At 38.8% G+C, this 25,157-nt stretch overlaps 2 protein-coding genes across 3 annotated transcripts; one reads left to right on the top strand and one right to left on the bottom strand.

Moving 5' to 3' along the window:
* Window positions 1–9,333: 9,333 nt before the first annotated feature.
* Window positions 9,334–12,151, top strand: MS3_00003318 (uncharacterized protein). Of its 2 annotated transcripts, XM_012944374.2 has the most exons (5): window positions 9,334–9,656; window positions 9,692–10,005; window positions 10,037–10,207; window positions 10,240–10,393; window positions 12,102–12,151. In XM_012944374.2, exons 1-4 carry the CDS (start codon window positions 9,539–9,541, stop codon window positions 10,285–10,287), a joined length of 651 nt encoding a protein of 216 aa, XP_012799828.1. In that variant the 5' UTR covers window positions 9,334–9,538; the 3' UTR covers window positions 10,288–10,393; window positions 12,102–12,151. The 2 variants fall into 2 exon arrangements, with proteins under 2 accessions (XP_012799828.1, XP_051073233.1); XM_051211077.1 differs by lacking the exon at window positions 12,102–12,151 and having other exon boundaries at window positions 9,692–10,207; window positions 10,240–10,369.
* A 6,039-nt stretch (window positions 12,152–18,190) lies between these two features.
* Window positions 18,191–24,851, bottom strand: TY3BG_6 (Transposon Ty3-G Gag-Pol polyprotein). The gene has a single exon (XM_051211048.1). It carries the CDS (start codon window positions 22,561–22,563, stop codon window positions 20,020–20,022), a length of 2,544 nt encoding a protein of 847 aa, XP_051073232.1. The 5' UTR covers window positions 22,564–24,851; the 3' UTR covers window positions 18,191–20,019.
* Between the last annotated feature and the right edge of the window lie 306 nt (window positions 24,852–25,157).

Here is a 25,157-nt window from a genome sequence, read left to right as displayed (position 1 = left end):
GTGTCGACTCGTTATCTATTTATCGTGGTAATAGAAATCCCATTCGCATTTATGCATGTGTTCACGGTTGGAGGGCGTGGTGTAACGTCGATGGATCTAGATTTCCAGCTGCTGAAAAACAGCTAAGTCGGAAATAATGGCGTGGGCTCTTTAGTCAGGTACTCAAGGGGGAGACCCTGTGTTACCATGTCGGCCCAGCAATGGAACTACACCACGGCAAACGGCGACCATACAAATGGGACCACCAGGCAAACATGGGTCGATCGTCCCTTACGCGCAATTGCCCGTGACTACTAAACATTGTGTCCAGAACAGCAACCATGCGGGGGGTACGTCTAGCATGTGACTAGGGTGGTAAGTTATTTGCTGCAAGCTTATTTGATTTGCCCGTGGATGGTACCATTAGTCCTAGGACGAGATAGAATAAGTGAACATAAACCTAGTAAGGTGCCTAAACTTGGTTACGACTCTTTGACCTTTCTACTGATGTGTATTTCTTCACATTAGGTTGAGAATGTGCCCGATTATATGGTTTAGATATCTTTACGTCACATTTCAACATGTGAGCTGAGTTTGACATTCTGAAGCATTCGGATGAGACGCAAGATGGGTTTGAAGACAATGACGGAACTTGACAGGACGAAGGATGCTGCCTGTATTAGACAGAATGTAAACTTGTGTAACTTGTCACAATTGCTGTATAGTGGATTTCGGACTCATGGATTGGGATGACCTCCGGCCGTCCCCCCTCGCTGTTCAGTCGGATGTATTATTAACAATAACCCACTACTGCAACGCTGGTCTTACAGTGCAGTATTAGTTACTTTTGGGCACTAAGTATAGTTATCCCACTAATTATGAAGTAGAGTCAGGACTTTTGCTAGTAAACAAAATTTATTGAATGGTTGCAATGAGTAGCGAAAAAACAGGATTGAGTTATAAAATATCGATTAATTCCACATCAAATTTAAGTGTAGCATTTGGAGGGATAACTTTGTCGACACCCTTGGAACCATATGCGTAATCTGGGGTACAAGTTAGGTAGGCACGCTCGCCTACACTCATTTGAATAATACCTTCATCCCAACCTCGAATTACCTAGAAGGATGGGATTCAAAAACAGCAATTGTATTTACTTTCCCCGTCCCAATTACAAATTCGAATGGCTTATTTCTATCACGGGAGCTGTCAAACTTTTTTCCATCCATGAGGGTACCGGTGTAGTGAACAACGACTCTTTGACCTTTCTTCGGAATTCGTTTCCCATTGCCTGGCTTGTAGGTGTCGACAGTTACGCCCATGCCGAAGACTGTTAGCGCACAATGGTGAATGACCTCGTCGTGAAGGTCATCAAATGGCAAGTTCAAACGTCTCTACAACAGTTTTTGCTATAAAACATGATATTCTCTGGTTGTTGCGGATTTATTTCGCAAATCGACTTGTGTTTGTGTATATTCAAGCTCATAATCGACACTTTCACTTTTATTGTTGGTATGCATGGTGAACAATTGATAATATCCTGTTTCATTCATCTGTTAGCTTCTTTGTGTGATTTATCCGAACTGAGGTTTAATTTCTGAGTAAAAGATACAGTTTCTAACCGTATCACGTGTTCATCTTCTGTTGCTGAGGTTTCTTTTTCTCAATATTCTGTTATGTGTTAAATAATTATGAATTATGGATTATCGTAACATACTCAGAGTATGAGCACATTAGGAAACCAATAAGCTGGCGATTTCCAGTGAACTTATTGCCTGAACAGTGTTAGACCACCGTTGGCACGATGGAAGCATTTTACGATAAAACTGCAGTGCCAATTCAAAATATTCTGTTGTAGATGTTATACAAAAGTAGATCGTCTAATTTTATTAATTTTATAATAATAACACTGGGAACGTTGTTAAATCATGAGACGCTTGTTGCATCGTTTTTCCTCCTAGTTTTCTCCTTTCCGAAGTAGTGATTTCGTTGGCTCTCCCGATTAAAGTTGGAATTAGGGAAAGTTTAGAGCCAGATGGCTGCACAGAGCCGAAATCTGTTGATGATGTCGAAAACTTACAGAGCTATTTATTTTGGGGATTTATTTACCGCTACACTGTAAACAGATTTGGATGTATCCGTTTTCAGCATACGGTCAATTAATTGGGCGTTTTTATGCAAGATAGTGGAGGTGAAATATATTTTCGGGCGATTAATAGCTTTTTACATATATATATATAGATTTTAGGTCGTCTGTAACAAAGTCCACCAAGGCTCGTTAAGTGTTCTGGGAATACATGACAAATCCCGTTGAGGTCACAGAAAACAGTTGTTGATCGTTCAGACCTGGTGTGGTATCATCGTCACTGAGGAGTTTTTCAGTTTGTCTCAAAGTAAACTGTACTATGTAGTGAAAAATTGACGACATATTGGTTTTTACTGCTTATGGTTGGTAGTTTAGATGTGTTGTTTCTTATTCTATGGGCATAGTCGTGGATTATGACTTGAAAATGAAATCCAACTTACTATTTTGTAGAAAAATAGGTCCTTCATTTGTCAACGACCCCATAAACTTTCTAAGGCAATATGTCTACATCAACCTATTTAGTCAAGGATAGAATCCTATCCCAATGAACGATGTGTGAAGCTTTTCTTGATATTCCTCACTGATATCTCATCTGTGGTATTCATACTTGAGAAAATGCATAAACGATGTTCAAGGTAGGGTAATGTACATATTTAAAAAGTGTAAGCTTAGTCTCTTTGATCAAGAACCTTTAACTATGAAACCCGTCAGCATTCTTGATGTAAAAATGATACGTGATGTATGTTCTTGTACACTTTTCGTACAATGAACCACTAGACCGAATGTCAAGTTAAATATCTGATCTCTACACTAATTTAAGCACAGTGATTATTATAGAGACACTTTCTAAAATGCATGGTCTCATATTCGTTATGATTACGTGGTAGCTGACGATTTTTACAACAGACAGACAGGTTGTCGCGCTGGAACTGAGAAATCCTTAACCTACAGCTCCGAACCTAGGCTATGTACTATGATGAGTTTATCGGCATACATGTGTGATCTTTTACAAATGACTGGTCACTATATGGTGACCACTGTCATATTTTTCTTGGTGCACACTGAATTTGCAGTGTGACAACCAGTTTAGATGACTCGACATCTTGTGCACTATATTGAAGCGTAGGGGATGGTTGTAGAACCATTTAATTCTATCTATTAAGATTCTGGACCAAGAAAGACATGAACCACATGACATCTATCAATACCCAGTGACCAATCATTTGTAAATATACCCCATTCCCATCGGAGGTCATTCGCGACACAGATAGCTCAGTGGCAACTTCTCGGAGTGTGAAGCCGAGTGACATTGGAATAGAGCATCAGTTCCCTTACTACTACTAGTACACCTTAATGACGAGTGTCTGATAGCACGAAACCCAGGTCTAAGGTTTTTTGTCGACTACCACCAACCATCGCCTTAAAGGTATAATTTCCCCAATTTCACAGTTTTTGGTGGAGTTTTGTTCTCTGAGCTGGATGGTTTGGTCGTGGAGCTTTCATCGTCCTTCTGAACGACATAATCAGCACAAACTTCTTCACAGTTTTACATATACCTTCTATATACATGAAAAAGATGGTGGACACATTGCACTTCTCTTAACAATCCCATTAGCCTTTGATCACGGTGATGAGACAAAGATGTACCTTACCATCTCTTATATTATTTTAGGAAGGAAGCAAATCATGAATGCAAAGTAATGATGATTCCGAATAACTTCAACTTAAGAAGATTTTAGTTTGAGACCATGGTAACCGCTTTTTGAAGTTGAGGAACAGACTTGATACAATAGCCCGGAGTCTGACGTTGTTACATCAAAATGAGGTAGTCTATAATGCTGTCCTAATCTTCGAAAATCCATGCTACCAAGTCGAGTTTAGACTCTGACAGCTTTAGATTGGTGGTTGAGTGCTGACTGAAAACATCTTGGTAACATTAAAGCATAACAGTTAAGGTGTTTATATACTTCCTCATTTTTCGTATGCATTATATTTCCTGTTGTTCAACACTGTATGTTTGAATTATGGCGTTTGAAACTCATCACGACCTTAGTAAAAACCTATTATGACCACTAGTCTGACTTTTTTATGTGTACAAAACAAATTGTTGAGGCGGTATTTGTGCTGAAACCACGGTCTTTGAAACTGAACGTGTTCCATTGTGTTTTAATGTTGATTATTAACTACAGCCTACTAGCTTGATCAATACTAATAGCTGGTCATCTGTATATATGATTAGCTATGATGGTTAATTAACAAGCTTTAGTAGTATCTACATTGTCCAGTGAAATTTACATGTTAAAACTTCAACCACTCAAATAAATTGATTAGTCCGTCTTTGAGCACACAAAAGAAATTCGGCTTTACATTTTTTAGTTTTGTCATGGAAGTAAACCACCTGGTAGATCTGTAACATTATCTTCAATATAAATTCCAAATACATAGTATTTGTTTTGGATTTGTATACATCTTTGTCATCTTTTTGACTACGAAATTTTGACTCACAGAATTTGACTATGAGTTGTGGTTTCCTCAAAAAATGCATCATCCAAGAGGCTTAACGTTCATTCCGAGGGAAGTCCACACCAAGACGTGTTCTCTGTTTCTCTTCATTCGGCTCTCAAAGACGTCCGAGTCCTTATTTTGAGTCTTCTTACGTCAAAACCATACACCATTTTAAGACAAAAAATGAACCACTTGTCTTTGCCAGATGGTCTAGGAAGGTAGAAGTTTATGCAAAGAGAAGTATTAGGTGATTGGTCACCAACATAGTCCTTACGTCAACTCCAAGATTTCGTTCACCGCCCGTCGCATCAATATACACCGACCCTCCCGTGCTAGGTCTCCGAATCACAGTTGATAGGGAAGCTCTGGAAGATATGGAAGTATCATCGATGAGCAAGGAGGATCCAGTGCCGGCGTTAGTGCGAGGATTTACAAATCAGTGATAGCATTCCCAAAAAATGAGGAATATATGGAACCCAAAACGACTCTCAACCAATATCAAAGTCAAAATCTTCAGTATGAACACCAAAACAGTCCTACTATACGCAGCTGAAACTTGGAGAACTGCCACAACCATAAGCGAAAATGCAAAAATATTAATAAACAGTTGTCTACACAACCTACTGTTTAGAAGAACAAACCAGCTTCCAGTTGAAGAGGAAGTTAAGAAAAGACGCTGGAAGTGGATATACATCGCGGAAATCATGGAACTGCATCACGAAGTGAGCTCTTATTTGGAATCCGAAAGGGAAAGGAAAAAGAGAAATGCCAAACAACACAATGCGTCGAGATTTGGAAGCATACAACAGAATAATGGATAGCAACTGGAAAGAAATGAAAAAAAACTGATCAGGACAGAGTTTGATGGAGATCGTTAGTGAGAGTCCTATGCTTTTCTCTGAGGAGTAATAGGCGTAAATTAGTAAGTATGTGAGTAACACCCACAAATTGGCTTCTGTTTCAACGTAGAAAACGATGAGTAACCATGAACACTAAAGGATCATTTGTAAGTGTAAATTGATTTGATGCCGTTTTAACTAACTTATCCGCGATTACATATATATGTGATAGATTTTGATGTCTACGGGACTTTGATTTTCAAAACTTGCCACAGGTCATGCTTAAATCATTTGAATAATGTGTTTTTTCCAGGCAGTAAGTTGTTATGTGGTAGAGAGTGATATGGGTCATTACTTTCAAAGTCCGTCACTACAAATGCATTTTAACTTTGAAATAATTCTGAACAAATTGGTGACCTCACAGGAAGGTATTGAGGTAGGTCCTGATTAATTTTCTGGGTTTTCATTTGGTAGTGATTGATTCTTCCTTACGTGATGGAACATTTTATCCTATTTCTGAGAATTTCGGAGAGTTCGGAAGAGTCATTACCAAGTTTTTCATGGCGTTTTTCTGGTCCAATGATATACTGTAAATGTATTTGCACTGTCTTAACACATACCGATGTCCTCAAAACAAAGAAGAAACGTCTTCATGTTTGTGGGATCGTTTGTCATATAAAATAAAATATGAAGTGTTAACTTGAATAAGCTTATAAGTTATAATAAATTGTGAAATAAATTACCAGGGTTAATATAGTCAACATTGATCGGAGAGAGAGACTAATGTAGTTACAAATCAGAAACAATGTAATATATTGGATATGAATTAGGCAAGTATTAGTGTATAGGGGTGGATGCTGCTCCTTTTATTCTGGTCAACCTCGGGCCGAACTAGTTAAAGCCAATTTATGATATGGTGACGTAATTTGATTAATGTTTATTTTTATATCTTAAACTTGGCTTATCCACACATCTTATCATTGTCATTATTGTTGTTATTATATAATTGTTACATTTGCTAACCTTCCCTGGCCTAGACTCCTCAGAACGTTTGCTGTTTATACCATTATAATAGCTAAGAATACCATATTTTATCCCACAAAATTTATATTTAAATGAACGTAAGATGTTTCTATACAAGCTCGAGGTTGATTTCATCTCTGAATACTATTATTACATGTTTACCAATTAATTCATATCTGATAAGTCGTAAATGATAAGAGTGCGATGATATTTCACTCAAAGTGTACTTGATGCTGACACAGTAGCTTCCTTAATACTCAAATGCAATACTCCAAACTAAATATGCCATGGAGGAATTTTTGGATGAATCTAATACTACTATAAATTACTTTACAAATAAGCTTGAATTTTACGTATTATAACCTATTCTGTAAACGAACATCCACATCAACTTGTGAATAAAGTACTCGAAGACGACAACGAAAAAATATAACAAAAGCCATAATGTTGTTCATCACATTTTTACGTTCTTAATTAGGCATTTAATATCTATATTATTTACGTTCAGTTGGTGGAATAATGATATACATAAAAGCTTATTACCTTTGAGGTATTTCATTTCAGTCGTCAAAATGTATCTAGTTACATCGCCTGTGAACATATTACACTAGTGTATTCCAACTTGCTGGATAAAAAAAAGCAAATACAGCGAATGCCCGAGGTTGAAGTAGAGATCTTAGTAAGCATTATGCCATTGTATCTGACATGTGCCTGCCAAATGAATATAAAGATGTGTAGTATTAAACAAATTCCTGAAATGAACAGCTTCATAGTTTAACGAAGATGTTCCCGATCTTATCGGTTCAACCGTACATAACCCCATAAACTGAAAGCTCCCAGCCAAGCATTCGTATCAGACGACAAATAAATATGATTTGTTCTGCTATCTTCTACAGTTCAAGTGACTGAGTAATTAGTAGTTTGAGAAGTTTAAGTGGCTGCAACATCCACATATAAAAACACCAGACATGTATTTAAAACAACATATACATACTTCCATCGTTCACTTTGATTTTCCTTAGCTTTCTGTTGAGTATAACGAGTGTACGTCAGCAGCATATTTGAAACTCCTTAAAAGTCAAACTCGAATTCTGTACAACCGAAGAAAGTTTGATCGAGCGATCTTAATAAAAATATAACGTTAGGGTCTACAGAAGCCGAGTTGAATTGTTACTGTGGTGTATGCTAATTATGTTCACATAAGTATGTAGCATCAGTCAGAAATAAACTGCCTAGCAGCAGAAGATAGGAAGATCGAATGTAAGAGAACGGGAACAGTGAGTAATTGTTATGGGAATGAAGGAACCATGAAGTTCGCGACAATCGACGGAGAATTTGCAAATGAAATATTGAATTTATGGTTTTCATATTTTACCAAAGAACTCTGTAGTTTTGCACTCAAATACAATAGGTTATCCCCACCTGTGTTCTCGTTCACTATAATACTACAATTAGCCATAGGTAGTAAACGCCGAAGTATCCCGAAACGTTTATTTAGATGCAGAAAACAAGGTAACGAAAAACACTTAGAGAGGTTCATTAATAAGAATGTTTTACAAATTATCCATCAGACAGAAATGCACACGTACTAAAAAATCAAGAAAGCATACAACTTTTATTTCATTTCTTTCTTTTTCGGGACGACTGGAAAAGATGAAAGCCAAACACAAATGCAATGAACCGAAATTAACTACAAATTTATTATTATGTAGAACATAGCTTATAAGAGTTGAGAACAACGAACAGACACTACTGGACACAGCAAACTATAAGGAGAAAGTTTATCATAGGTCATTACTACCACACTAGAGGGGCAGTGAGTCTATGAGGTGAATAAAACCCTGAACATAAGCAGTTCTGTTAGTTTTCGACATTGTTTTTGGCCCCATTAGTTTTGCTTGTCAGTTTCTAGCTGAGGTCGCTTAGTTATGCATGCAGACTAAATCGTCAGTGGCTCCGTAATGCTACACATGTCATGCAACAACTAGCCAGCTTATTTAACATACTTTCCAACCGATCGATCATCGTTAAAATGTATCCTCAAGCTCCGTAACTCCCGACATCTGACTTGACTTTGTTTTGAATCTCCGATTAAAACAATGTAACCGTCAAGAACATTCCTGACATTCCTGTTATCATCTGGATGAATAGGTTTTTTTTCATTGAAATTTCTTTAGGATGAAATTCAGACTCTAATAAATCTGGCATTGTCACATTTGCTGCTATCGTTGGTAGACATATAGCATCGAATGAGATTATATGTAATCGTTTCCTTGTTTCGATGAACACTTTAATTAACAGGAAGTCATAAGATGTTCACGCTACCAGTGCGTTCAGCTCTTATTTGCATAGCTTCATTGAAATTATATGAAACCATTTGCTGAAGGTGTCATTACACAGATTTAAAGTTCACTAAGGGAACACTCTTCGAATCGTAATTGAAATTCCAAGCGTCTGTCTCACCACTAAAACTTAGAAACAAACACCATTAAAACATTACTTATATAATTAGGACTAATTGCGCTACATAAATACAATGATATTTTGTTGGTAGATCACCAACTATGATCTGTGTCTATGATTTTGGGCCTACTCGAGTCAGACGTGAATAGTAAAAGCAACCAGCTAACGCCGGAATCAAATCTCACGGTTAGTACCTAATGTGGACTAGACTTTCGCATTATTTAAGTACTACAGATACTTTTGCGATCGTTTAACACAAACGACGTTACTACAGACATATGTTGGTAACAGAAGAGAATGCGTTTACCACTGCATGTGCAAATTCACTCAGTATGATTAACTGATGCGTGTTAGTTGTACTTGACTTCGATGAGGAACTATGAACTATTCGATATACAGTGACCAGACTGTCGGATTGTTCGACCTTGGCCCAGTAACATTTCACTGGCCCTACAAGCTGAACTCTCCCTCAACAAGATATGCATTTGACTTTTATTGCATTAAAATTATTTCTTATTACTTCGTCGGAGTAAAATGTTTAGAATGACCTATACATTTTGTTCGAGTTTGTTTTAGTGGGTCAAGTTATTGTTGGGGTGTTTTTCTTGAACTCGGACTTAGCCTTTGTTGATTCACTGTAGGCATGGTAGACCAAGCACCTGTGGCAGCTTTCAAACTAGTTCTTGTTGGAGATGGTGGCACAGGGAAGACAACTTTCGTGAAGCGACATATTACCGGAGAGTTTGAAAAGAAGTATGTCGGTAGGTTATGGATATATATACTAAGTTCAATTTAGCCACATTGGGTGTTGAAGTTCACCCTCTTGATTTTCACACAACTCGTGGTAAAATGCGTTTCAATGTGTGGGATACAGCAGGGCAAGAAAAATTCGGTGGTTTAAGAGATGGATATTACATCCAAGGACGGTGTGCAATTATTATGTTCGATGTGACGAGTCGTGTCACGTACAAAAACGTCCCCAATTGGCATAGGGATTTGGTTCGCGTCTGCGAAAATATACCAATTGTTTTGTGTGGAAACAAAGTTGACATACAGGATAGGAAAGTGAAAGCAAAGTCAATAACTTTCCACAGGAAGAAAAACTTACAAGTAAGTGACTTTCATGCCAAATATTCTTTAGTATTATGACATATCCGCTAAGTCCAACTACAATTTCGAAAAACCATTCCTCTGGCTGTTTCGTAAACTCGTTGGTGATCCAAACCTCGAGTTCGTAGAAATGCCTGCAATGCAGCCTCCAGAAATCCAAATCGACCCCTACTTGGTACGACAATATGAACAAGAAATTCAGGTAAATATGTTGTCGTCTCATTACGTTTTTAGATGGCTGCTGAGGCTCCTCTTCCAGATGAAGGTGATGAAGACCTGTGATTTTATGTGAAGTCAAATGTGGGCTAAGGACCAGATTTTCAAATAATTATATTCAAATGTAATAAATCTATTCTAATGCGTACCTCACTGGCCTGTTATTTTTGGGGTTAGTAGTTTTCATGTTCCTAATTCCTGGCGTATGCATTAAAACCGGTTTTTCTTGCTGTACGTCCTCACATGTTGTTGATTGTGTAAAGCGTATATTTCGACCACTTAAAATGGTAACGCATGAAAGTAGTTTACTGAAACTTAACTTGCTTCAAGCTTTATCAATAAGCTCTCATTCCTGCTCTAGGGATTCTCCTGCTTCTCTAGGACCCCAAAAAGTTGCCTCATACTAGTGCTAATTCTTGGTACATCCTGTAATGTAATATTGACCAACTAAAGTGATGGCTATAGATCACCAGAAGTATTAAGTTGTTTGTGGTCTTACACAATTACTAGTGTCAGTTGGTCATCACCGAGACGGTCCTTTTCTAAGTGAGTGTGTTGATGCAATAGTTTTATATTCAGATGTAAGGTTGATTGGCTTTTGGAGCGACGAAATAATAATAATTATTGCAGAAGTTAGTGGCGACAATCAGCGTACTTTCGCTTTGCTCATCAGACGTCGCAAATTCCCATTATCAGTAATGTCTTTGGACAAATCGAGCTTTCAGTCGTGAACGACGACAATAATCGAATAGTCATTAAGATTTAAGAGCACCAGTTTTTCCTTTGCAAACTACCTGTGAGTACAGTTTATGTCATGCTGATACGACTCACTGACCTCTGGTGTGGTTGGTTAGGTCTGTGTACGTTACCAATGAGAAGCATAGACGAGAGGAGCTTGTCGTTTCCAAACGCGATCTCGAGTTTGAAGTAGTACTTTGTGTGACGCATACGAAGGTTTGTTTCATCCATTATTCCCATCGTTATTACGGTCAACCCCCAGATAAAAAAAGAGAGAATGTGTCCAGAGTCTATTTGCAACCTCATCTATGCTTTGCAAAATGTGTGAAGACCACCTTGAACTTCGTGAGAAGTATTTGCATGGGACGTATTCATTGTGTAGAGTCAGGAATAGTCATTACACGAATGATGGGTTACTAGGATTATGGGTAGTTTTGTTTGGCTTTTTTTCTTGTTCACCCACGAATAAAGTCAGCACATCAATATTTACAGAGTGCGAATGATAAAAAGGATCGAGATTGTCTTACATTCAAAGCTTCCAGATATTTTAGTGCTTCGTAGTCCCGTTAGGACGTGTCGGTTTTATCTTTTTGTTAGGAACTGTTGAAATCTCATGGTCGCTGTCATGTATTGCATAGTAGTTTCATTGTTGTTACAAGAATGTTGACTGAGAAAGGGGTACTTCTCGGAATATCCAGCTTCTAGCTGACTTTATCCATTTTTGTTGTTAGTACGATAAATTGAAGCGCGCCTTAACACCTCACTCGGTCGTTCACAATCAAAGGGAGGCCGGATCAAGAACTTACTGCTGAGTCGTTAGTGACCCATCAATATCAGCCCGAACTCTGTGTGCTAATACGATATGTGCAACTCGTCATCTTTCGTTGGGCCTGATTCCACTCAGTACTCGTTCTTGGTATTTTTAAAATTACCGATTCGTAATTTTAAACCGCAATCAGTTATTACCATGTTTAACCGATTTTTCATGATCATTATGATTTGTATGCTTTTCATCTTCATGAATCTCACCCGTACATTATTTTCATCCTTCCATTCCCTAACCCGCTGGTTATTACGCAACCTAATTTGATATTCAATGTCTCGAATCACTTTACGACACGATCTCTCCTATCCTTTTATAGACATATATTTACTATATAACTACGAATACAAATGTAAAGTCCAATTAAATGACTGTCCTAAAGGAAATTTTCACTGAATTCTTTTTTCAATGACACAATGGGTTATTTTAATTTGGTAAAGAAACAGTAGACTTTCTGGTTGGACTTAACAGCATCAGGTGCTGAGTAGGTGGAATAATATGCATTATTTACTACCTACAATCCGGTACCGAAGGAAAATTCCCTATAATTTTAACCAGGATGAAGTCTTCGATAACGTTAGTGTCTACGTGGTTGGTACATACACCCCAGAAGGTACTTTTTCACCTGACAAGTTATAATTAGTCCTAGGAGGGTCCTCTACAATATCCAGACAATGGCTTGAGATGTTATCACTCATGGCTTAGAATGGAAGTCTGTAGCAGCACTGCAGAAACTTTCTTCATGTGAGAAATTAAAAGAATCCTTTCCGGTTGCATTTTTCAAAATTTAACTGCTTTTCCTATCTTTATTGTTCCTCCTTCCACCCTCACACATTAATTTCCATTTATAGACTTGTTTTCCCTTCTCTATCTCTACGTGTGTAGCACACTTATATTTTGGTTGCCCTTAAGGCCAATTTTTGTTTTAAAATAAAGAAAATTTAGATGCTTGCCTTCAAAAGTGGGCAGTTGAGACTGGACAGACTCAGATAAGTGCACTACATTTTATTTAATGATATTTGTCTGACCGAATGAAAACAATTATTCACGTTCGATAATAGACTAATTGTGGATGGCCTGCACCTGATTATATTTATGTTCTACAAGTGTTCTGAACTTAGAAAGGGTGATTGAGCTGATTTCAGGATAATCTCTACTTGTTATTGTTTAGGTGGATTGTACGTGTGCCATATTGCTAATTCACAACAGGATGGTTGTCTAACAAACAAAGATCACAATTCTAGTGTTACATCGTCTTGTTCTTCCGAATGCCTTTTACAAAACAAATTATAGGAAGCTATTTTTAGAAATGAACAGGCCTTGAGTTGTCAGTGAGGTTGCAGTTGATGAAGAACTTGAGTAAAAGAAACACGTGCATATCGATTTCCAACATCTGAATGTGAGGATATGGGGAGAACTCGTGAAGACAATTGCTTCCGAAATAAAGGTAGTGATATAACAAGCCAAATAATTAAGCACGCTTAGAAAGCTTAGATGTCGAGATGTTATGGAACACGTTAAACGATAGAAAATAAGTATGAGAGGATCCTGAAACAAACGAAAGTATGAGTTTTTTTATATTTTAACGAAGACAGATATATGGCAATTGAAGCTTTAAACCTGCTGTGAGTAAAGAGGATTTTCCTGTTTACCTTAAATGCAAATGTTTCAAATTTCACACTTAAGTCTACACTAAATAGTGTAGTTCAAGCTTAATAAGTTGAATCAGAATTAACTGTTTCTTCGTCTCCAATGGTTACCTGTACTTCCCTATGAAAACCAGTTTTTTACGCAGTTGACCTGATATGAAGAAGTGATATATGTTAAAAGACGTTTATTTGCAGAAATTAGTCACACTTTACAAAATCGATAATATCATTGGACTACCCGTAACAGTTCTTGTGCGTGGTAAAACAATTATTACAAACTAAAACCTAAAAAAGGACAAAAGTTGCCGGTAAATGTGAGGCTTATTTAGAATGTCTAGTTTTCAAAAAAAACAAACCGTACGTACTTTGTCTGCATTTCATCTACAACAATCAGTCCCTTTGATAGTGCGATGAGAAGACGAAGGTATGTGTTATCTGATTGTTCAAAATATAAAGCGCAAATGCGTCACATAATTTTGGCAATCGTATTCTCACTGAATTATCGAAATACGTTTATTTTCTCTTAATGCAACAAATTCACGTGAGGTTAGTGTATGTATACAGAAACTTGCGTTAAAATTTTGATGACAGTTTTAAAAAATTAAAAAGATCCAATCATTTATTTTACACATCTATTTTGTCAGTGAAAACCATAATTATGTTCGTGATTTCTGTAGTGGAATAACAACCGAACGTTATAGCGGGTTTCACTCCTAAATTTGTATACGTAATATATGACGACATAAATTGATACACGGTAATTCACGATGACTTTATAGAATGAGAAAAGAAAGTTCTTAATGGGAGATGCTACTTACTTTATCCTTTTTCCCATAATGATTATCATTAACGCTCATTTAGCTTATCATGCCATAAAAGCTCCGCGTTGAGGAGTTATATATTTGGGAAAGATTTTTTGCATACACTAGTTGGTGAGAAGACGTATGCTTATAAACTTATGACACAAGGATAAAAAATCCCTTCTTACTGCCGCAAAATCTGTATTTCTGAAGACTTTTCGATGGTAGTTGTAGGTAGCGTTAACTGTCTAGTTAATTTAGATTTCATGAAGCAATACAGGATATATCGCAAGGTATTTTTTGGTGGCGGCGGTAAAAAATCCCCTAAATAAAGTCCTGTAGATCTTCGACATTGATGTTGACCTCATTAATTAACCAGATACACAGTGAATGCTTGCGACTACTGTTTTACCAAGAGAATTGTAGTACCACGGTCGCTGTTAGGTAAGCCACTGAGAAATTAGAAATGGGACGACACAGTTATTGTCTGTCCTAGAGTGATCATGTGAATAAAGACGAGTCGTAGACAGAACAAACATCTGTCCTCTAGATTAATGTATTCATAAATCCACACATTATTAAGAGCATTTTTGGAATTATTTCTAGGTCGTTTGAAATGTTGCCCAGGGCCGTCCTTTCCAGTTTGGTTAAATCATACTCAGTGATATATTTTCAGTGTAAACGTTCCAAAGGTAAGGATTCCGTATGAACTTAGGCTGCTTACAAACATAAGGAAACGAACTGAGACTGACATGCAGAAAGTTATGAAGTAAAAATTCCCGGGTAAGCTTCTTCATCTAAATGGAAACAAGCTACTCAGTTCAACTATATCTTCAATATATTGAAGATAGCCTTGGAAGTTATCACATATAAACGCCTGTTGTTAGAGATAATGAAATACTGGGTATTTAAAACTCTTGGTCTACAAGCTGGACACTGTTCAAATCCATGAATTTCATCTACTTTTTTTATAGGCTTCCAGCGTTCATATAAACGCAGCTAATGCTCTCTATTTAGAAAACATGCAAGTCATTAGCCTCTTCATCTGATCGAGCTTCATATGAACGGCAAAAAAATTACGAATGCTAGTTTTAGTTAAACAGTTTCTGCCCCTCCTACAAACTTTCGATTTTCGCAATTCATTAATCGAATCGCTGGTTCTGTTTTGCATTGATTATGTTCGATCCCACAGCCAGTTGGTCTGTCCAGGTGAATAAATCATCCAGAAAGTTGACTTTTTAAGTGTCGATAACTACCCTTTCAGTTTTGAACAGATGCTTAATATCTAGCATTTTGAGCACTTTGCACTTGACTTAGTGGGTGAATAGTATAAATGAATGCATGATTTCTACTGGAAATTTCACTTCAATCACCTTCAGTTATCTGCACGTCTTCTATGGACACGCCACTGTAGCACCCAAAATCGACAAGTGTAAAACGGATTGGGTCTTGAAATAAAATTCTTAGTGAACGTTGTGCTCTTATCTCAAGCTGCCAGCTTTGGGGAAATCCCCAAAGTGAAATAGCCTTCCCCAAAGTTCGGGGAAATCTTGGGGTTTTCGTCTCATTTCCCCAAAATTTACTATAGCGGCTTCCCCAAAATGGACCAAATTTTCCTCAAAGTTGGCAGCTTGGGATATGTCGCATTCATCCAATGAGTGAGTGAGAAGATGCTCTAAAATACTTAATATTGGACGCTCCGTAGATCAACGACCAAGATAATCCACATTGAGTGATTGGGGCTCATTCGAGTTAGACGGGAGTGATGTGACCAGCAGCTATAGCTGCTGGTTATAAAGTTGAAGTCACATGTAACGCGGAATACCCCGTCGTCATATCAAGTTACTATGGCTGCTATGAAGAACGTACAATACAAAGGACGTTTTAACGTAAATATATTAGTAAGGACGAGCACAAAGAAGATTTTGAGACTACCACCACATGGTCCAATCGGCTGCAATTAAACGCAACTCGATTTCGTAATCGTGGCAGTCAGCTAAGCGACTAATCAGAATAAAGCAGGACTTTGTGAATGACCTTTGTCTTCAGTTTTCAGTAATAAGGATAGGAGTTCTATCGACGTATATTAATCATTGCAGTTTGTAACACTGTGGAGGTCCAATCTTGTTTGGAATATATATCATTAGTAGGTGATGATGTTACTTGTTCTGGTAGAGAATTCCAGTAATTCACTACTCGGTACGAGAAACGAAACTCTAGATGTAGACGATTTGATCTCGGTTTTTGAACTTTCTTTGAATGTCCTCGCAAACGATCAGTCCTAGACGGTAGGAAAAGATAAGACATATTAATACCAAGGTCATCGTTCAGTACACGATAAGCCAATATCAGATCATCCCGCATTCTACGGTAAGATAGCTGAAATAAGTTAAGGTGTCTCAGTCTGTTTTCATAAGATATTCCACATAGACCTTGTGCCATCTTAGTCCCTCGTTCCAGCACATCTACTTTATACTTGAAACAAGGAATCGTTACTTGAATCCTATGTTCCAAATGTGGTCGCACGGAAGTCGGGTATAATAATCTAAACAGTTCGTCATCTAAATACTGGAAAGACCTACGAATAAACCTTAATACCTTTTGGCCTTTTGCAGCAACAGCCTTGCAGTGATTGGTGGTTTTGAGATCACTGCTTAGTATGACTCTCAAATCTTTATAGTTTATGACTTTGGGTAGCACGAATCCACATATTGTATGGTGGTGTGATTAATCGTAGTTACTTAATTGCATCTCCACACTCTTGTCAGGATTTACTTCTGGTGACCACCTGACCATCCATGCCACTAATGAGCTAAGATCATCCTATCTGACATACTGTGTATGGGTCTCTATATCTTTATGTCATCGGAAAACAGTAGAACGGATGACTGCTGCAGTTGTCAACTGGTCTACGAAAAGTAAAAAAGAAGAGGACCGAGGATTGAACCTTGTGTAACTCCACTTTTCAGAAGTCCCCACGAGGAGAGAGCTCTATTAATCCTTACCCTTTGAATCCTGCCATGGAGAAAGTCACTTATCCAGTCTATGACCTTATAATGGATTCAAAACTTTCCAGTTTGAATTTAAGACCCGAATACGGGACCTTATCAAAGGCTTTACTTAGATCTTTGAAAATCACATCTACAGAAATATTCCGATCTTTTGCCGAAGCCCGATCTTCTCTTGAAATGAGAATATTTGTCAAACATGATAGGCCTCTCCGAAAACCATGTTGTTCTCTGTACAAAAGATTATGCCCTTCCACATATTTTATGACAGTCATCCGAATACTCGTTTCCATTAGTCTTACAACTGCACTGGATAGACTAACGGGTCTGTAGTGACTAACCAAGTCTCTGCTCTCAGTCTTATACACCGGACTTATTATGGCGTCTTCCCAGTCTCTGGGCAGTCTGGACTGCTTCAGAAAGTTATTAAACAGTATCTTTAAAGGTTAAACAATTACATCTGATAGAGCTTTCATAATCCTAGGATTGGTGTCATCAGGACCACTGGACGTATCAGGTTTTAGATGCTGAAGTATTCTTAAGACGGTACCTTTCTCAATAACTACAGGGTCTATCACCAAGCCGCCATAATCACAATTATTCATCGGTCGTTCCTCATTGCTGATAGAAAACACTTCACTGAAATATTCTGATAAGTCTTCAGTTTTTTCGGTATCGTTTCTTGCCAGTATTAACGGATCAATTGTTTTTCATACGACTGTCTACTCTTATTAACGCTTTACAAGCATTCCTAGTCTTACAATAACTGGGACTGTACTGTTCTAAGCCAGTAGAGATGAACATATTCTAATACTTTTTCATACGTCTAAGAAGTTTCTTGACTTATTAAGTTATCCATGGTGGGCAGTAATTCGGTCTAGGCGGTACGCTAAAGAGACTTTCAGAATGTTTACGTACATTCTACGGTCAAATAAGGGTTAAAAATCAGTGTGAGGAATTAGGATTAATATTTACAGTCGATAGTTAAGGTTAGGAATTATACATAATGTCTTCATCACGAACTGGTATCAGCTATAATGTCAAAAATCTATTTAATTTCGCCTCAAAAATACAAAACTTGTTATCGTAAATCTTATTGGTTCGTCCATAAATTATAGACTCTCCCAAAGTTATTTTTTATGTATAACAAGTGTTGTTGCCGCCTGGGACCAAATGTACGCATGTTCGTTCCTGACTGTGATTTATGATGTTATCGAGAGTAATGAAAGAAAAGACCTCTGGTCCATAGCACACGATCAGCTTATGCGCGTTGGCCGTCTTCGACATTGACAGGGATCAATGATTTGTTCGATATTCAGTGACATTTCACTGACTTTGCAATACTTCTCATCGGATTCAACGGCCTTCTAAATCGGTACGAAATATGTTGGGAGTAGTCGCACGCCGGATGCTGCCAATTAGTTTGAATCCTCCGGTTATTGCCCAGTTGCAAGACAAATGGAAGGGAGGAACCTGAAAATGATCGAGAAACAACCTGTAATAAAACGTTATTAGGACACTAGTTAAATGTTAAGAGATTAACTGCAGAAATAGCAGAAAGAAGCATGATGTTTTAGAGTTCTGTCAAGTCGCATTGGAATAGATAGCTTTGACAAGTGATTGAGTTTCTCATATGAAAACGTTAAGTTTGCCGCAAGTGTAATGACAACGATAATTGTATTATCAATCGATGCCGATGTTTGTACTACCATCGTTTTAAATTAGAATGTCAGACAGTGTGATTGACAGCTTCTCTTCGTGTCTTAATTGTTAACATCCCTTTTACGATTTGGCACGCAAGCATGAGCCAAAGAAACTTTTGACTGTATAGCTCAGGCTGTGCAATTTGAGACATTTTGTACAACCGAGGTAATTTTTCTACTTTGAAGCTGTTTAAATTGAGTTTGTGTTTTAATATGGTTTATTGAAATTCTATCGGAATGGAATGCTTACCAACAGAAGACTGTGGAGAACAGGAAGAAAAATGGAGAACAATTGAGAAACAAAAGGAGTGATGATGTCACAGGTATTCAGTGTTTGACAACGCTTCTACCAGTAACACCTTCTAATATATTTCGTTCCCACCAAGAGAAATCAAAAGACAGAGTCGAGGAGATCGGAAGAGTATATTTGGCGATGACCAATACACCGGAATTCTCTGATCTAATCTGGCTAGCGATTGCGGTTGATGTTGAGCACGGCGTTACCACACGTGATCTGGTGCGGATGCCTGACCGAGCGCCTTCAGCTAGGTGAGTCCACTAAAACATATGGTCAGCATCCAATGTCGAAAACTTAGTGCTATTTATTTTGGGGATTTATTTACCGCTACAGATCACTCCCCCCCTAGTGGGGCAGTGACGACCCTAAGACGTGGCCAGCCAGAAGTTTAAACCCAACGAGTTTGTCGTTGGTAAACACTCTTCTGATAGCTTGCTAAATTTAGCAGCGTCTGGTCGTCTTTCCTTACTACATGGGACGGAGGTACAACATAGTAAAAAAAGAAAATGTACAATGAAAATTTCGGATCCTCATAAACGTCATCGTTCTTTTCCAGCCGTCCTGGAAAAGAAAAAAGAAAATGTAAGTGCATGTCGAAATACACTCGTATGTGCGTAAAAACACAATGTCGGCGGAAAAAAAATGGAAAATAAACTCATGAACACGTAATAGCATTAAAAAAATTGTTTTTTTTGTTTTGTTTTTTTTAAATAGAAATAAAAATATATAAGCATATTAAAATTTTTTTTAAAAAATAATATAAAATGTCGAGAAGTGCCTTACGTGCAATAGTCGTTTAAATGTTCTGGAAATCTCACCCTTCTTCCAGAACGCGTCGTTTTAAGTTTATTTTCGGATACTGTCGAAGTATCATCGTGTGTGTTGGTTGTCGGATGAGGTATTATAAGCGTCGGAGTCGTGTCGTTTGAATGTACTGAAGGAAAATCGACGTGAATAGGGTTTCCTTCTAAATACGCTGCTTCGAGGCGACCGATGCTGATGCTATCGTTTGTTCCGTTCTTATCGACTATATAGTACTTAGATTCACGCTGAAGAACTTTGAAGGGTCCTTCGTATGCTGATTCGAATGGTCGTCGATGCGAGTCTCGACGAATGAAAACGTGTGTACTATATCGTAAGCCAGGTTGAACGAAAACATCAGTTGATTGAGGTCGAGTGGAAACAGGTTTAACTGAACGCATTGCGTTTGTAAGCCTGTTCGTGTAGGAGGTTAGATCCATGTTCATTGAAGAGGATGAAGGATCCACGAATTCTCCTGGAAGTCGAAGTGTCGTTCCATAAACGAGTTGAGCCGCAGTGTATCCAATGTCAGCTTTCACTGCATTGCGGATACCTAGTAAGACGAGTGGAAGAGCGTCGGTCCATTGTGAAACGTTTGCAGCTGATAGCGAAGCTTTCAGTTGTCGGTGAAAACGTTCTACCAACCCGTTTGCTTGTGGATGGTAGGCAGTCGTTCGTAAGCGAGTGATTCCTAAAAGTGTGGTCAGACGACGGAAAAGTTCAGATTCAAACTGACGTCTGCGGTCTGTAGTGATGGTTGAAGGGCAACCGAAGTTTGCTACCCATCGTTCGACGAAGGCGCGAGCCACTGTTTCAGCAGTGATGTCCTTAATAGGTACTGCTTCTGGCCATCGAGTGAAACGGTCAACGCAGGCTAAGAGATAAGAGTATCCATTTGAATCTGGTAAAGGTCCTACCAAATCCAAATGAACATGGTTGAAACGAGCATCGGGAGTTTTAAACGAGCCTAAGGGACATTTATTGTGTCTGATAACCTTAGATTTTTGGCAGCTTACACAGGAGCGTGCCCACTCCCTCACGTCTTTATTCATTCCAGGAAAGCAAAACCTTTCTGCTATAAGCTTGATGGTTGCACGAACACCTGGATGCGAAAGTTTGTGCAATGTGTTGAAGACATTGCGTCGATAATGTTTCGGCACGATTGGGCGATCCCTACCTGTAGATGTGTCACAAAGTAAGGTTTCTTTACCTGTTCTCATCTGTTTGATGCGTAGTTTAAGTGTTGTGGACGATAACTCGTGCTGAAGATCACTGTCTTCTTTTTGAAGCTCGGCGAGTTTAAGAAGGTCGATTCCTTGGAAACTGTTCAAGGAAGTTATACGAGATAAAGCGTCTGCAACTACATTGTTTGCTCCAGAGATGTGTTGAATATCTGAAGTAAACTGCGAAATGTAGTCCAGTTGTCGAGACTCACGGGGAGAGTACTTGTCAGAAGGAGAGCTTAATGAGAAAGTGAGCGGTTTATGGTCCGTGAAAAGAGTGAATTCACGACCTTCGATGTAGTGTTGGAAATGCCGTACAGCACAATACATAGCTAGGAGTTCCCTACCGAATGTGCTGTACCTCGACTCGGTGTCTAGCAACCTTCTAGAGAAAAATGCCAAGGGTTGCCAGGAGTTGTTAACCCATTGTTGTAAGACTCCTCCGATTGCTGAGTCGGATGCGTCTACTGCGATGCTAATGGGTGCTCGGGTGTCCTGATGTGCGAGCATTGTTGCTTTAGCAATCAGTTCCTTAACTGTGGAGAATGCTTTTCGCGCGGTGTCGTCCAAATTAATGGATTTCGCATTTCCACGAAGTTGGTCGGTCAGAGGTTTCATAAGTAATGCGCATTTGGGTATGAAACGTCTATAGAAACTTACGAGGCCGTTGAACGTGCGTAATTGCTTGACGGTGGTCGGTTCTGGGTAATCCAGAATGGCCGCCACTTTGGTCCTAAGAGGTCGAATGCCTTGAGCATCGATAGTGTGTCCCAGAAAGTCTAACGAGTCGGTTCCGAATTGGCATTTCTGAACGTTTACAGTAATGCCATGTTTTTGAAGTCGTTCGAAAACAAGATCCAGATGCTTGAGATGTGTTTCTCTGTCCGGACTTGCGATTAGACAGTCATCAACATACGCGTGTACGAAGTTGAGACCTCGAAAAACGTCGTCTATGAATCTTTGGAATGTTTGAGCAGCATTCCTTAGACCGAAAGGCATTCGCAAAAATTCATAGAGTCCGAAAGGAGTTATGATAGCTGTTTTCGGTATGTCGTCAGTAGCCATAGGGATTTGGTTATACGCTTTAACCAAGTCGATTTTCGAAAAGACAGTTGTACCTTTCAAGGTAGCTGTCAAATCGTGAATGTGAGGCAACGGGTAACGATCGGGAATGGTTTTCGCGTTCAATCGCCGATAGTCACCAGTTGGACGCCAATCGTTGCTGTCCTTTTTAGGGACCATGTGCAACGGAGATGCATATGGGCTACTTGACGGTCGTATGATTCCTAAGTCCATCATGTGATCGAATTCGTTTTTCGCTAACCTTAGCTTTTCAGGAGCTAGTCGTCGTGCTTTGGAGAATACAGGTGGTCCTGTAGTCGTGATGTGATGTGTAACGTTGCTGGTTACACACGGTAGTTTCGGTTGAGTTTGTTGTATCCAAGGGTACTTACTTATCGAGTAGTGGTTGATAGAGTGGGTCTATCATATGTTTAACTGTGACTGGGGATACTCTACAACCAGTAAAAGAAGTTACGCAAACGGACAAATTAGTGTTCCCGTCTACTAGCCTCCGTTTGCGCGTATCGATGATCAGATTGTGGTGTTGTAGAAGGTCCATACCAATGATTGGTATAGAAACATCTGAAACAACGAAAATCCAGTGTATGGGTTTGCGTAAACCCACGTTAAGGTAAACGTACCTTTTGCCATACGTAGCGATCGGTTTTCCGTTTGCCGCCTGTAAGTTTAGGGTCGATTCGTGGAGCCGGTCGTTAGGATTTGCTGGGAGAACGCTAACTTCTGCGCCAGTGTCGACGAGGTAGCGAACTCTCGTTGTCACATCTGTGACGAATAACAGACGGCTTTGTTCGCCGGCTACGGTTGCCGTTAACGCGTGCCGGCCTGGAAGTTTCCCGAATTGTTTTTCGAATCAGTCGGTTTCGTGTTGGGAAAATTGCAGGGTTTTCTGCAATTTCTGGAAAGCTTTCCATACTGGTTATGATACCAGCACCAGTCGGGGTTATCTGTCTCTCGTGGTCTAGAGACAGATCGCTTACGAGAAATGCTTCTACGTGGTGTGCGTGATCTCTTACGGTCGGTACGAAGACTAAGATAACGCGTGAGTGTGTGACATAAGTCGGTTATATCATTCTGAGTCGTGTGAGGCTTTTCTTTGACTGAAAATACCTCGGTAGTAGAAGACTTCGTAATTTCTAGAATGCGGTCGGCAGATGCAGCTAGCTCGTCTAAGCCGTTGTTCTGGAACGAGACCAGAACTGCTTGCACCTGTTGGGGAAGTTTTGACAAGAAGAGTTGTTCGAATAGACCTTCGTCGAAAGTTCTTAGGCCTATAACCTCTCTCATCCGTTGCAACATGTCTGTCGCAGAACCGTGTTGCAGGTCGATGTTATTGAAGAGTTGATCTAACCTTTGTCGATCGGTTAGATCTCCTCGTTTAAGAATCGAGCGTTTTAAGATTTCGTAAGGATCGGAAACATCACTAGTAAACATACTAGGTGTTACGTACCTGTTGAATTCGCGCGGTAGTGCCTTGACTACTGCGAGGAATTGTGCACGTGTGTCGATCACGCCGTGCTCGGAGAAGTCGGCTTCTGCGTAGCAAAACCAGGCTTCGATGTTGTCGGGCCAGAAAGGCATCAGTTGAAACGAAGGTGGGGACAAAGTCTTAAGCTTGAGTACTTTAGGTGTCTGTTCAGTCGTGATGAAGTATGAAGTACGATAATGAACGAGGGGAAAAAATACATATATCCAAGAAAAAACACGAAAAAAAATCACAATGTTCAAAAAAAAATAAAAAATAAGGCAATGATATATAAAAAATCCCAAAACGGAACAGACTCACAGTTACAATTAGGTGTACCAGATCACGTCGGTCTCACCAATGATGATGTCACAGGTATTCAGTGTTTGACAACGCTTCTACCAGTAACACCTTCTAATATATTTCGTTCCCACCAAGAGAAATCAAAAGACAGAGTCGAGGAGATCGGAAGAGTATATTTGGCGATGACCAATATACCGGAACTCTCTGATCTAATCTGGCTAGCGATTGCGGTTGATGTTGAGCACGGCGTTACCACACGTGATCTGGTGCGGATGCCTGACCGAGCGCCTTCAGCTAGGTGAGTCCACTAAAACATATGGTCAGCATCCAATGTCGAAAACTTAGTGCTATTTATTTTGGGGATTTATTTACCGCTACAGGAGTATGTGAATGGTAAGTCAAGGAAGGTGTTTTCATTATGACATTCAAGGTTCTCAAAGGTAATATGCGGTTTTGCATGGAAGGATAAATTGGTTTTTTAAAGATTCCCATTGTGAAAATTAGGACAACACATATAAGCGGACATTGTTTTAAATTAGATCGTCATCAGGCTTTACTCTAATATACATGAATATTTATACGAAAATGTTAAGCCAATCAAGGCAATATGAGTCAATAATCACAATGAAATAGAATAAGTCAACACACATAATAGGTAAAAATACGAATTGATAGTAGGAAGACAGGTGTACTGACAGTAGCAAGAACAATAAAATACGATAACAAAAGTCTTATCAATAGTTAAACGTCCGGAATAGAAGGTCAAACGTGGGCAAATAAACTCTGAATAGTCATCACAAAACATTAAAATTATTACGTAATGAGAAGTATGTAAATAATTAGATAGTGAAGAGTACAAGTGGAAAGAGTTGGAAAATTACAAACAAATAATAGATGTGAAAATAAGGTTGATGATAACAAAACTAGAATAAAATAAATAAATAATAATTCAAAAAATCGTTAGTTAAGTTATAACTGGCCATGGAAGGGATAGGAGGTTCACGAATTTCTTCTGTACACATAAATTGGGGTATATGTACGAATT

The sequence above is a fragment of the Schistosoma haematobium genome, chromosome 1 (assembly GCF_000699445.3).
Source record: "Schistosoma haematobium chromosome 1, whole genome shotgun sequence".
In the NCBI taxonomy this organism is placed as follows: domain Eukaryota; kingdom Metazoa; phylum Platyhelminthes; class Trematoda; order Strigeidida; family Schistosomatidae; genus Schistosoma; species Schistosoma haematobium.
Note: the sequence above shows the minus strand (reverse complement) of the source record. Positions and strands in the feature narration are given on the sequence as shown.

Bases quoted from the DNA above. Each gene is read 5' to 3' on its own strand.
- TY3BG_6 (XM_051211048.1), bottom strand. From the start codon at position 22,563: ATGATGGACTTAGGAATCATACGACCGTCAAGTAGCCCATATGCATCT.
- MS3_00003318 (XM_012944374.2), top strand. From the start codon at position 9,539: ATGGTAGACCAAGCACCTGTGGCAGCTTTCAAACTAGTTCTTGTTGGA. The intron at 9,657-9,691 runs GTAGGTTATGGA...AGTTCAATTTAG, and splicing joins GTTTGAAAAGAAGTATGTCG to CCACATTGGGTGTTGAAGTT. The intron at 10,208-10,239 runs GTAAATATGTTG...TTACGTTTTTAG, and splicing joins AATATGAACAAGAAATTCAG to ATGGCTGCTGAGGCTCCTCT.